The sequence below is a fragment of the Engraulis encrasicolus genome, chromosome 17, assembly GCF_034702125.1.
Source record: "Engraulis encrasicolus isolate BLACKSEA-1 chromosome 17, IST_EnEncr_1.0, whole genome shotgun sequence".
NCBI classification, from domain to species: domain Eukaryota; kingdom Metazoa; phylum Chordata; class Actinopteri; order Clupeiformes; family Engraulidae; genus Engraulis; species Engraulis encrasicolus.
In genome coordinates, this window is record NC_085873.1 from 25,034,100 (window position 1) to 25,046,974 (window position 12,875).

Sequence of the window (12,875 nt, forward strand, 5' to 3'; positions counted from 1 at the left end):
AAAAAAAATTCTTTAAAAATGTCTGTTAAAATGTACAAAAACATAATATAAAAACAAACTACAAACTCTTATTGAAAGATGCTGAATTAATATATAGGTAAACCCTGCTGCCAAATTATAGTTGAGATGATGTTGAGATGATGGATTCATTCTATTCTTAAAAATAATAATAAATGTATTAAAAGAAACATTTTTTGTTAAACTTGTATACTCGTTTCTGTTGTCTTTGTCTTGGTTTTACTATTCAACACGACATCCTTGCACACCCACCCAGAGAATCAGAATCCAGAGTATCTTTATTGGCCAAGCACACTTGGAATTTGACTGGGATAAAATAAAACAACAACATGTAATTTAAAAAGTTTAAAAAGTTTTTAAAAAACTGCATCGGCTTCTGAGGGCTGTCGGCCCTGCCTTGCATTCCAAATTGCCAGTCCAGGTGTGATTACATAACATTTAGAATTAAGCATGTATAAAATACAACACAGCAAAACACAACACAAAAAAAGGCATTCATTGAAATTTTAGGGTAAGCATTTGAGTCTACCGATAGCCGAGTTTCAAAAGAATGAGCCTTAAGTCTGAATTAACAAAAATAGCCTTGCCTCCACTTAATACGTCATTATCACTATCTGAGATGGGACTCGTTCCTTTCAGAGAGACGTTCAAAAAACGGTTTGAAAAAAACACATGAATTGGTTTTTATATATTTATTCAGAGTCAACCTCTGACTTATTTTGTCCAAATAACAACTGACTGTCCTCCTCCTTCTAAAGACTGTCCCTGAACACCAATGGTTCATGTCCAGGAGCCGTTCAAAAGAGTCAATTCTTTTACCAATGGCACAACACTAACTTCTATGAACCAAAGATTGCAAACTGGAGCAAGAAAGCAACGTTTATCACTGTTATCGATAGCGTGACAAAGAAGATGAAGCGTGCAGAGAAGACGGTGTGTGTATGATGGTGAGGAAGATGTTGATGATGATGATGCTACTGCTGCTGGCCTTAGATGTCTAAGATGTCGTGACCCAGAAGACCAGGCGTATAGAGTAGATGGTGTCCACAATATAGGCGATGAGATTGACGCCCGTCATAAAGGACACCACCACCAGGCCATTCCAGACGCAGTATCCACTGTTGCAATGTGACGGCCGCGGATTCTTCTGGAAGGCGTAGATGGGCCACACCACCACGGCAGTGGCGTACATCACAGCAGCCAACGCATTGCAGCCCACCAGCACCTGAGAGAAACACAGATGCAAGCATTAGACGTAGAAGTCAAGTCAGATTTTATTTGAATAGCACATTTCATATGTACATAGACTCAATGTGCTTCATTAGATAAAAGAACCACGATTAAAAACACTTGAAACACTTAAACCAAGTGAAAAATACAATGGACATTAGACATTATCTCTCACATACACACACACACACACACACTCACACCCATGTATAGAACATCGCAGCAGCCAATACGCTGCAACCCACCAACACCCGAAGACACACACACACACTCACACACATGCAGATGCACACACACACACACACTCTCTCTCTCTCTCTCACACACGCACACACGCACGCACGCACGCACGCACAAGTACAGACCTGGTTGAGTGGACAGGGACAAGTGGCGAGGAGGCGAAATATAGTGAGGATGATGATGATGACCGAGTAGATGAAGCACAGAGCGTAGACCGCCACGCACCACTGCAGACCGCCGAACATCTTCACGCGGCCGGAGTCCAGGCAGATGAAGATGATACACGCCACAAAGGCCTCCAGCACCTACGCACACACACACACACACACACACACACACACACACACGCAAATAAGATATATACCGGTATATAAAAAGGCCGATATCGTAATAATACACACACACACACACACACACACACACACAGACGCACACACACACACACACATACACACACACACACAAATACAGGTACATACACTAATACACACATGCACGCACACACACACACACACACACACACACACACACACACACACACAAATAAGATATATATATATATATATATATATATATATATATATATATAAAAAGACTTCCATCATGGCCATACAAATCATACGTATCTGTTCCCTTACGGTGCCCATCCATTTGTCAGTTTGCTACAAGCCGTACCAACGCATTCAATTCATTTTCAATGAAATGCGGCATGTCGTCGTTACCGAACTCGCAATGCATGTTGGGATTCCGGCACGACGAGCGTGGGTCCGGTGGCACGTCAAAAAGTTGAGCTCTCCTGAAAGTTATGCAATTTAGCCCCGGCAGCCAGAGTGCGTTACCCAATGACTGTTGATACCTGACCATGATACCTGTGGTCATCACGAAGGTGCATTTCCCTCGGTAAAAGTAGATTTTTGACATCTGTCGAACTTTTGGATGTACAAAATATAGACTACAAGCATGTATGTTGCATGTGCTTATGATGCCTGGGTTCAAATGATTATGTTCGATTTCGACCATAAGCATAACAACACGAGGCCAAGCTGTGTGTGAAAAAAAACACATGTGCCGAGTTGGTAAGAGCATATTGAACTGTAATTTAGGGGCAGTTGGTTTGCTATATCGAAAAAATGGCTAGAAATGTAGATTGATATACTTCCTGTATATAACTCCCGGGCCACGCGAGCTGTAGTAGCAGTGCGTCGACACTGGGGTATCCAATACGTCGAGCTGCGATAACGTAACGCTATAATGGATCTCTAGCCTTATTCGCCCATTGCGTGCTTGGTGCACACTAAAGCAATCTTTGGCACGATAGCTAAGGCCTCAGTCCCGTGGAGCTACGTATATGCCGGAGATATGCTTGCTGTGTGCCTGATTGTGCATGCAGCTGCGTGCGAACGAGTGTACTACCGGTACTTACTTGCTTCAATGCATGGGTGCCGTGGGGGGGGGGAGGTGTTACAGATTCTAAGGGCCCAAGCACTAACAGCACTGACATGGCCCCTTAATGGGGCCCAAAATTTGAATCTTTGCAGGGGTCTAGAATTTCTGGCAGCGCCCCTGCTTCAGGGCAACTAGAGCACTTTGCGCGATACTGGATGTATCATCTAGGGGGCAGATAGCCAACAGGACTCTCGTTAATGCTTCCAACATTGTTTGATTCTATGGCGACCCCAATATGGAGGTCCGGAAGATCGCCCCTCGCGGTTTTGTCAATATTACAATGTATGCACATGTCTGCCTACTTGGAAAGAAACTTGAATGAATGAACTAAATTATTCATACTGTATATGGACTCGTGTCCGCTGACAGCTATGATCGGTCCTGGGACAAAATCATCTGACTGGCCCCCCTCTGGGTCCCCGATTCTGGGCCCCCCTTTTCTTTTTTTTACCCTTTGAATTGGAACCAGACTTTTGTCCCAGGCCCGATCATATCTGTCAGCGGACTTGAGTCCATATACAATAAGAATAATTTTGTTCATGCACGTTTCATTCATAAGTTTCAAATAGATCTTTTCCTAGGCTTTGCCTGAAGTCGTCATGTACACTGTACACGGGCGTAGGTTTAGGGGGGGACGGTTGTGACATGTCCCTACCAATATTTTAGGGATATAAAATTGTCCCTACCCATTTTTGTCATATTATTTTAATGTAGGCCTATCGAAAATCTACATGATTAGTTTATATTCCAATAGCCTATTACAAAGTGGTAGCATTAATTGAAAAAAAAAAAAAAAAACATTTTAAACTGGTTGTTCTTTATGACATGAGAGATAACCGCTGTTTATTCGGAGCTATGACGAGTGACGACCCATGTTGCCGCTTGCAACAGAGTGATTTGACATTATACGGCCAGGAAGTTCGGTGGAGTGGTCCATGTGCTAGTGGTGCTGAAAGCCCTGAGGGAGGGGTGTTATTTGATGAAAATGTTCAGATTCAACTTTAGCCCAGATTTTCTAATGCTACCATGTCTTAGGAATACATCGATGTAAAAATGTTAAAAATCAAGCCCGAACCCCCCCCCACCCCAGAAATTACTTTTTCACCCCAAAAACGCCTGTTTTTGTGCTAATCGTCTATAGTTCCCAATGTTTTATGAGGTACAGAGTGAAAATATGTCCATGCTGGATCATCTAATGGCATTTCATGTGGCATGCCATGCTGGAGGTGTACTTTGAGCAAAAAAAAAAGTCAAATGTCAAGGTCATATTTAAGGTCAATATGGTCTTGAATGCCTATTTTCTGCAATTTTTCCATAATTCCCCGTCTTTTATGGAGTGCAGAATAGAAATATGTTCATGCTGGGCTATTGAATGGTATTTCATGTACCATGCCATACTGGAAGTGAGCAGCAAAATGTGTAGTGTCAGTCCTACTTAAGGTCAAAGGTCACGAAAATGGTTTAAAATGCCTATTTTTGATGTTTCAGTGTAGAAAGTTAACTAAGGGCACTTAAATGGCTACTTAGGTGATATATCAATATTTTACACAATGCAATATCTTATTTCTAGGTTATATTGAAGGATAAAGTAATCAAAATAGCTTAAAAATCATGTGAACTGATCATGGAATATAGCCTCTTTGTACAGATGCACCTACATTCCATGATCAGTTCAGGCCCAATCAGACTTTGCTGGAATGACTCAACTACATTATAACATTGACATGAGAGCCTTAGATAAGAGATTAAGACTTAGTCATTACAATTTTGAGGACAATAAGGTTAAAACATAGGCTCTGCGCAAAGGGGTAAACGCATTGTCTCTTTTATGTCACAATGATCAGTGTGGATCACTTTTGTGATATCAGCCTGTCCAGTTAGGAAGCAACACTGTGAGTCCATTTGACTACTGTTGTGCAAATTTCACAAATAGTAGGTAGAAATGGTAACGGTCACAGTCTGTCTCTCTTTTTCCATCCTTTCTGGCTGTTTTTTGGTCACATGCATGTTTTCAATGTCCCACCCCTGGAGTTGGTGTCTATCACCCACTAAGAGCATGGACAAGATGCCAAGAGACATGCCGTTACACCAGGGAGACTAGAACGGTTTTAAAACTTAGAAGCGGGATCACCATCTCCTTCCTTGGGACAGGTGGCACAGGGAAAGCACTGCCAGAGCCCTGAAAAATGAGGTTTGCAGGGTACTGATGTGCATGTTTCTGCTCAACAGGTCAGAAATAGTATTCATGAAGTCTGTTTGAGGGTCTGGTATCCACAAGTGAAGCTTACAAAGAGGCAAAGAGCAATTTGCATGAACCAAAAAACATCAAGAAAGAAACATTCACCATTGGTAACATCGATGCTGTTGTTGTTAATTTTTTTTCACATGTGAAACTTCAGTTATGATGGAAGAGGGTATTGGCCCTGAATAATAAACCCACATCACAATTTTCTAAGCATAGTAGCAACTGTAGATCTGATTTGAAATTGGTGCCATGCAGTTAACTGATTTATCATTTTCACTTGGGTCATCCAACTTGCTTGACCTTTGTCTCCTAGGTCCCTTTTGTTCTTTACACCACATTATTGTGACACATTAGCAATATTTATGATTAGAAAAATCAAGAGCTAGATCAACAGTGTGTTAATATTACAGGTTTATTCATTTTCACATTCGTTTTTTCGTGAAAAACTGTTTGAAAATACCACCCCCCCATCAATATTTTGTAACATTTGACCTGTATTATGACCTTGAACCATTGTACTTGCATAGTTTAAAGACCTAAGATCATTAAATGGACCATTATGAACATAATCTATGTGTTGTACTGGGTCAGCAACCCAATGACAAAATGTTTTCCTTAAAAATCGATATTTTGTAACCTTTGACCTTTATTATGACCTTGATATTGTACTTGCATATTTAAAAGTACAACTGTGATATGATATGCCACATGTAAGATCATAAAATTGCAAATATGGGAAATAATTAGTGCTTTGTACTGGAACAGCAGTTGAAAAACACATATTTTCCCCTTAAAAATCGATATTTTGTAACCTTTGACCTCTATTATGACCTTGACATTGTACTTATATAGCTCAAAGTTCTACTGTGATATAGCATCACACATTTTAGACTTTTAAATGGGAAATCATGAACATACTCATGTGTAGTTCTGGGATAACTGTGGATAAACTGGCAAAATAGGCGAAAAACGCACCTTTTTGGGTGGGAAAAGTAATTTCTGGGGTGGGGGTGGGGGGGGGTCTGGAAGATTTTTTCAAAAAAATTACACAGCAGTGTTTCAAACATGTGGTAGCATCAGAAAATCAGGGCTATTGTGGTATTTGGTATTTACACCCCCCTACTCAAAAAGAAAAGGGCGGACATTAGTTGCACCGCAACTGGTGCAGCTAGGCGGACAAGTTATTTCGCCATCACCACTAGTGCAGCTAGGCGGAAATTTGGCCTAGAAGTTATTTCGCAATCGCAACTATGCAGCTAGGCGGACATTAGAAGTTATTTCGCCATCACAACTAGTGCAGCTAGGCGGACATTAGAAGTTATTTCGCCATCCCCGCAACAGTATGCAGCCAGAAGGGTGATATTTAGGCCTAGGCCTATCACATTTCTACACATTTCTAACATCAAACACCTCGTATTGCATGGGGCACAAACAACATGTTCCCGAACCATTTCAATCTTGCCAGGCTGTGCCATTTTGCAAATTATTCCGTGTGATAGAAATGCATTTTGAAGACAAACTAAACGCTACTCTCGCTATATGCGGTAGACTGCAAACATGTAGCGCTTGCCGCGTCTTGTAAAAACTGTAGGCATTATTAGCAAAAAGAATTTTGAGTTGTGACTCCACTGACATTCTGAGACTAATAGTCATGTGTATTTTTTTGTGGGTAGAACCAAAGAGGCTTCTTTTGGTAGAACTACGCTCTAGCGTTCTCTCGTGCGCAGCTTCTCCCAGGATTAAAAAAAAATCTTAAAGAAGCCGTGCCCTTTAAAAAAAAAATCAGTGATAGAATGACACTCTTTCTCCCTCTCTCTCTCTCTCTCTCTCTCTCTCTCTCTCTCTCTCTCTCTCTCTCTCTCTCTCTCTCTCTCTCTCTCTCTCCACGGCTATGTTGTCCAGGCCCATTAGAAATGCTGAATCGTTGAATCAATGTTGTTTAAATGTTTGATAGATTTATCTGTATTTTACATGCACCACTTAGGCTATAGCACTGTTTATTTTGGGAAAAGGAGATGAGCCCTGGTCTAATGTGCCACCTGGCTTAAGAAACCCTCTTCCACAGACTTAGGCCTACTTTTAGTCATTATTAAGGTAGCGCGTAGGCTATTCTGAATGAGCCATTGATGAAGGGGGGTCCCTACCAAAGCTCAGATGAAACCTACGCCCTTGACACTGTACCTTGAGTAGACCCGGCACCGTGGAGAGGAAGCTGCTGCTGCGTTCGCCGGGTCTGGCCCGGGTCAGGCTCACCTCCGCGGCGTAGACAAGGAAAGCCAGGCATGACATGACAGTGGCAGCTACCTACACACACACACACACACACACATAGGCAGACATATGCACACATGCATGCATGCACGCACGCATGCACGCAGGCACACAAACACACACACACACACACACACACACACACACACACACACACACACACACACACACACACACACACACACACACACACACACACACACAGGTAGGTCAGGCAGGATGTGATGGAAGCAGTCACCTATGCACACACACACTAACTCACACCTATGCACACACACATGCATATGCGTGTATACACACACGCACACACACACACACACACACACACACACACACACACACACACACACACACACACACACACACACACACACCTGGTGGGCACAGCCGGGGCATCTGTACAAGATGGAGGGGTAGATGACGGAGGCAGCCAGCAGCATGAGGGTGGCCAGCATGGAGAAGCCTGCCGTCAGGTCCTCCCAGGACAAGGGCAGGCGCTGGTGGAGCCCTGTGGGATTTATATGAAACACAGTCTTGGACAGTCTTGACTGGGAGCACCTAGCGCGACTGGATGGCAGAGCCAGACGGCTTGTGCTGGAGGAGCGCCGATCTCTTCCAGTAACAAAAGGCTTTAGGTACCAACATAGGTGCTGGTTACACATATGGGTCAGACATTTCAGCAGTAGCACATGTCAAGGCGGCGCAACGACGACCATTGTATGTTTGTTTTGTATTGTATGTTTGTTTGTTTGTTGTTTTTTAGTGGACTATCTATAAGGAGCATATTCATTGCAGCATATCAACCACCAATTACTAATTAATTTATGGGCATTAAATGCCGTTACTCCACTTGACAGCTTCACCCATATGCAGATGTTTTTTAGAAGCTGATCATTTTTAATCTGTAACACAACATGTGGATAAAAATTAAAAAAAAACTGCATGGTGATTTAGCCCCCTAAATGGGATCCTCCTAAATGCGCATTCTAAAACTGTGTAAAACGCAAGAGGCGTCTTTAAAAAACATCCATATAAGTGTTAACAGCTTCTTAGATCACACTTAGATGCACAAAGCGGCCAATGGTCATTACTACCTATAGTAATGACCATTAGATGCTTTGTATAATATAAAAATATCATCTGAGTGTCAGGGCAGTTGCTGCATGCAGTGTTGCCAGATTGGGCGGGTGCCCGCCCAATTGGGCTACTTGGGATGAGCATCTTCGGGTAAAAACGGTAAAAAAAAAAAAAAATCCAGCTGTTTTGGGCCCATATAAGTCAATGTAATTTGTTGATTTTGGGCGGAATTTAGCACATTTTGGCGGTTTTTGAGAAGCTTTTGGGCGAGATTTGGGCAGACAAATCTGGCAACACTGGCTGCATGAGCCCTGGGTAAAATTGGATAGTTCAGATTGGACACATTATAGACTAGATTAGACAGGACTTTGGGTGTGAGCAACTCTCCGCCAAGCGCTCCCAGGACAGGGGTATAGGCACTGGTGCAGCTCTGTGGTGGATTTAAAGCAGGGGTGGGGAACCTTTTTCATTCGAAGAGCCACTTCAAATTCATCCGAGGGTCGTAAAAGTTCTCAGAGGGCCGTACTATGAACACAAACCAGGATTTCCCCCTGCACTTTTGGCCTATTGGCCTGTCTATATGAAGTTAGCCACCTTTAAAACAGACCCCACCTTCTCTAGGTCCCCTGAATATAAATTAACTGTTTTGCAAATGCAGTTTCTAAGATTCCTTTACAATATATGTCATATTTCACATGAAGCTGCATAACATTACGAAGGACGTTGCTACCGTCGTTAGCAAAGACGCTTTCGAGAAAAGGACCCCTGACTAGGCCTGTGTTTTTGAACAACTCCCTATGAGTGCCTCCAACTAACAGTCATTCAGGTGCTGTATGTACATGGCCAGGGCAAGTACTGGTGGAGCTTTGTGTTATATTTACAGTACATTACACGACAGTACCAGAGAGAGTAGAGAGAGAGGTTCCATTGGCCCATTGTTTCCTGGTTCTATTATGCCCCCCCCTTAGGCAGACCTAGGCAGACCTAAGGACTGTTCTATTCATTGTAGGAGCATTATGACACGCCCCTTTAGGCAGACCGGAACCTGGTCGCGTTAGGTGCCCATAGAAACCTATTATGTTGGCATATCTCTATACTTAAAGAATCTCTGACAGTACATTACTGTAGGTACAGTTCAGGACCAGGGTAATCACTGGTGGAGTCCTGTAAATTTGGTAAAATTAACGTAATTCAAAACTTTGATAATCAGGTTTACAGTAACACACTTCTATTTGGCCCCACTCTCTACCTGTTGAATTAACTCTACAAAATGCACCGTGTAGACATACACATAGTTTTTATTGTCCTATAAAGATAAACATTTCCACATTGTTGGAGTGCTGTGTTAGATTAGACAGATTAGATTTTAAAAGGGGAGTGGTTTATCATGCGAGCAGGATACATCACCATACATGGGCAACTTTCCCATGGGTACTAGCCTGGTTTTACCAGACCACATAAATTACTTTGTAATTCATTTTTGGTCTGGGTCCTCAATGCTCTGGAGCGCTTGGATGGGAGGAGTGAGCTCAGCTTGGGTTTGAAATAAGTGGACCAATCGCTGACAGTTGACATTCATAACGTATATTATTCTGCGCCGAAGAGTGTTCGCTTATTGGTCGGCCGACTAAACCTTCCCCAGAGAAAGTGTAATCAGACCATTAGTGAATCACAAAGTAAATCAAAATGAATGGTGTGGTATTTCAGGCTACATGAGGACCCAGGTTCAAGTCTAGCCAGTGTCATCTCCTAACCCTACCCCATCTCTCTCTGTATCTCTCTCATTTCCTGTCATTCAGTAGTCTTCACTCTTCTATCCTCATTGAAGGCACAAAATCCCCTGAAATATGTTTACACACAACGAATGAAAGACCATACATTGTATGGCATAAAATAATTTTAAAAGGCACGAAAGTCCTTTTAAATAAAGATTAGATAGGTCTTGATTGTCCTATGTGATCAGTGTTATTATTATTATGAGTGTTGTTGTTGTTATTATTATTATTATTATTATTACTATTATTATTATTATATTAAATCTGTATTATATTTACAGGGTTACAGTTGGTTACAGTCCTTGGAGCAATGTGGAGGTTAGTTGCCTTGCTCAAGGGCACTTCAGCCATGGATGGAGATGTAGGGGGAGGAGGTGAGGGTCGGATTCAAACCTACAACCCCCTGATCTTATAAGACTACCTCCCTAACCATTAGGCCACGACTGATATTATTAATAAAATTTCTTATCATCATTACCTGTGAGCTCCAGTATTATGAAGAGTAGGCTGACGACGAAGCAGAGGACCCAGGTGAACATGCACCATGTCCAGTAGGACGAGGTGGAGGAGCCCACGGAGGCCACCAGGCTGAAGCTGATGCAGGTCAGCACCACCTCCAGCACCCGCATCACCAGCAGCGGCACCGACACCGTCACCATTGTCACGGCAAAGCAAGTGGCACGGCACACGGGAATGGGAACGTCAACTACTTGACCCGTCGACCGACCGTCCGCTCAGCTCAGCACCACACCCACTTCCCTTTCTCCGGAGCGAAGGAAGGGGGATGAGGAAGTGGATACTTCTGTCCTCTTTCTTTCTTTCTTTCTTTATCCCTTGTTATCTTCTCTATTACTCTGGGCTGTGTTCTCTGTTATTCCTCTGTGTCCTTTTCTGTTCTTCTGTGTTTTGTTTCTCTCTCAGAATTCCTCTGTATTCGTGTCGCCGTTCCTTTCACCGTTATTCCTCCGTATTCTCTTTTCTTTGTTATCCCTCCTCTGGGGTCTTTTTTTCCTCGTTATTCTTCTTCTGAGTTCTTCTCTCCGTTATTCCTGTGAGACGTTATCTCTGGTGGTGGAGTGTGTGTGTGCCTCTCCCGGAGTGGCGTGCCTCACCTCGCCTCGCCTCGCCACGCCTCACCTCTCTTCTGCTTCTCACCTGTGTGTGTTGCCTTCAGCAGGTCAGTTTCCTCCCTCCACTCCCTTCATCTGTCTAGACTGCCTATGTGTGTGTGTGTGTGTGTGTGTGTGTGTGTGTGTGCGTGCGTGGTGTGTGTGTGTGTGTGTGTGTGTGTGTGTGTGTGTGTGTGTGTGTGTGTGTGTGTGTGTGTGTGCGTGTGTGCGTGCGTGCGTGCGTGCGCGCGTGTGGTGATGACCAGTGCCCTGTATGTGCGTTTATAGTTGTGTCATGTGAGTTCAGTGATGCTGGTTGCTGTCTGTTTGTGTGTGTGTTAACCTGTGTGTGCACACTGATGCCAACTGTGTCCAACTGTGTCCTGCCAGTGAACCAGGGTGAGTCACTCTAGACACACCCAGCTCTTATCAGTAGACCCACCCACCCCCCCTTGTATAGGTATCCATCAGGCATCCAGAAAATTTGACCAGTTAATCATTGATATGAGGTGTGTGTGTGTGTGTGTGTGTGTGTGTGTGTGTGTGTGTGTGTGTGTGTGTGTGTGTGTGTGTGTGTGTGTGTGTGTGTGTGTGTGTGTGTGTGTGTGTGTCTGTGTCTGTGTCTGTGTGTGTGTGTGTGTAAATATGCCAAGGGTGGCACCAAGAGCAAACACACGGACACATTTTTTCCCCAAGTAAATATTTGTACGGTATGTATGCAGATGTGTGCAATATGTTTTATCTGTGCAACATGTGTTATTATATGCGGCTTCTGATTGGCTGGCACTAACATCACATCCTGTGGGCTTACCAAAAGCCTAAGGAGAGCCTAAATCACACCCCCTTGGATAGGGCCCATGGTAGCCTACCCTATGGGATACCTAAGTCACGCCTTCTACTTCCGGTCCATGGAGCCTTAAGAAAAATTTGAATGGGAGTGAATGGAGTGAGTCAAGACAAATGCTAATTCTGTTTGGCATGTGTTCTGGATTATAGCAGTGCATTTTAAATACAGTACTGTATTTGGATTTGGCATCACAAGTTTCGACAGGCATGAAATGTTATTTGCGTGTGAAACTAGGTAAGAGGGCCCTGCCGTGGCCATCCGATAGGGCACTCGCCTGCCATGCGGCTGACCCGGGTTCGATTCCCGGTCCAGGTCCTTTGCCGGCCCCTCCCCATCTCTCTCCCACTCGTTTCCTGTCCTACTCTTCACTATCCTGTCCTAGTGAAGTTGACCCCCCTCCCCCCCCCCAAAAAAAAAGAAACTAGGTAATAGACTACAACGTGATGTGAACAGAGGCTGAAGGCGCACAGCCAGCCCTACCACTGAAGTGACTACGTCAGACATGTGACTGCTGTCGTGTAGTCCAAATAATTACACATTTTTGCATGCACACAATCCACAAATCGCTTTGACACGTGAAGACGACATTCACACCATTGGTTATCATTCCTTCTGAG

The 12,875-nt window shown here is 43.5% G+C and overlaps 2 protein-coding genes across 3 annotated transcripts in view; one reads left to right on the plus strand and one right to left on the minus strand.

Moving 5' to 3' along the window:
- atp2a1l (ATPase sarcoplasmic/endoplasmic reticulum Ca2+ transporting 1, like) overlaps positions 1 to 208 on the plus strand; it is a 25,580-nt gene extending 25,372 nt beyond the window's left edge. For both annotated transcript variants that reach the window (XM_063222031.1, XM_063222032.1), the window contains one exon: positions 1 to 208. This exon is cut by the window's left edge and continues 159 nt beyond it. The gene's annotated coding sequence lies outside the window, so the exon portion shown is untranslated.
- Positions 1 to 11,404, minus strand: part of LOC134468002 (myeloid-associated differentiation marker homolog) — an 11,559-nt gene extending 155 nt beyond the window's left edge. The window contains exons 1-5 of the mRNA XM_063222033.1: positions 10,781 to 11,404; positions 7,825 to 7,958; positions 7,361 to 7,483; positions 1,614 to 1,793; positions 1 to 1,243 (exon numbers count right to left, since the gene is read on the minus strand). The exon at positions 1 to 1,243 is cut by the window's left edge and continues 155 nt beyond it. Coding sequence (XP_063078103.1) covers positions 1,016 to 1,243; positions 1,614 to 1,793; positions 7,361 to 7,483; positions 7,825 to 7,958; positions 10,781 to 10,961 — 846 coding nt within the window. The 5' untranslated portion in view covers positions 10,962 to 11,404 and the 3' untranslated portion in view covers positions 1 to 1,015. The remainder of the gene's footprint in view (positions 1,244 to 1,613; positions 1,794 to 7,360; positions 7,484 to 7,824; positions 7,959 to 10,780) is intronic.
- Positions 11,405 to 12,875: the final 1,471 nt, after the last annotated feature.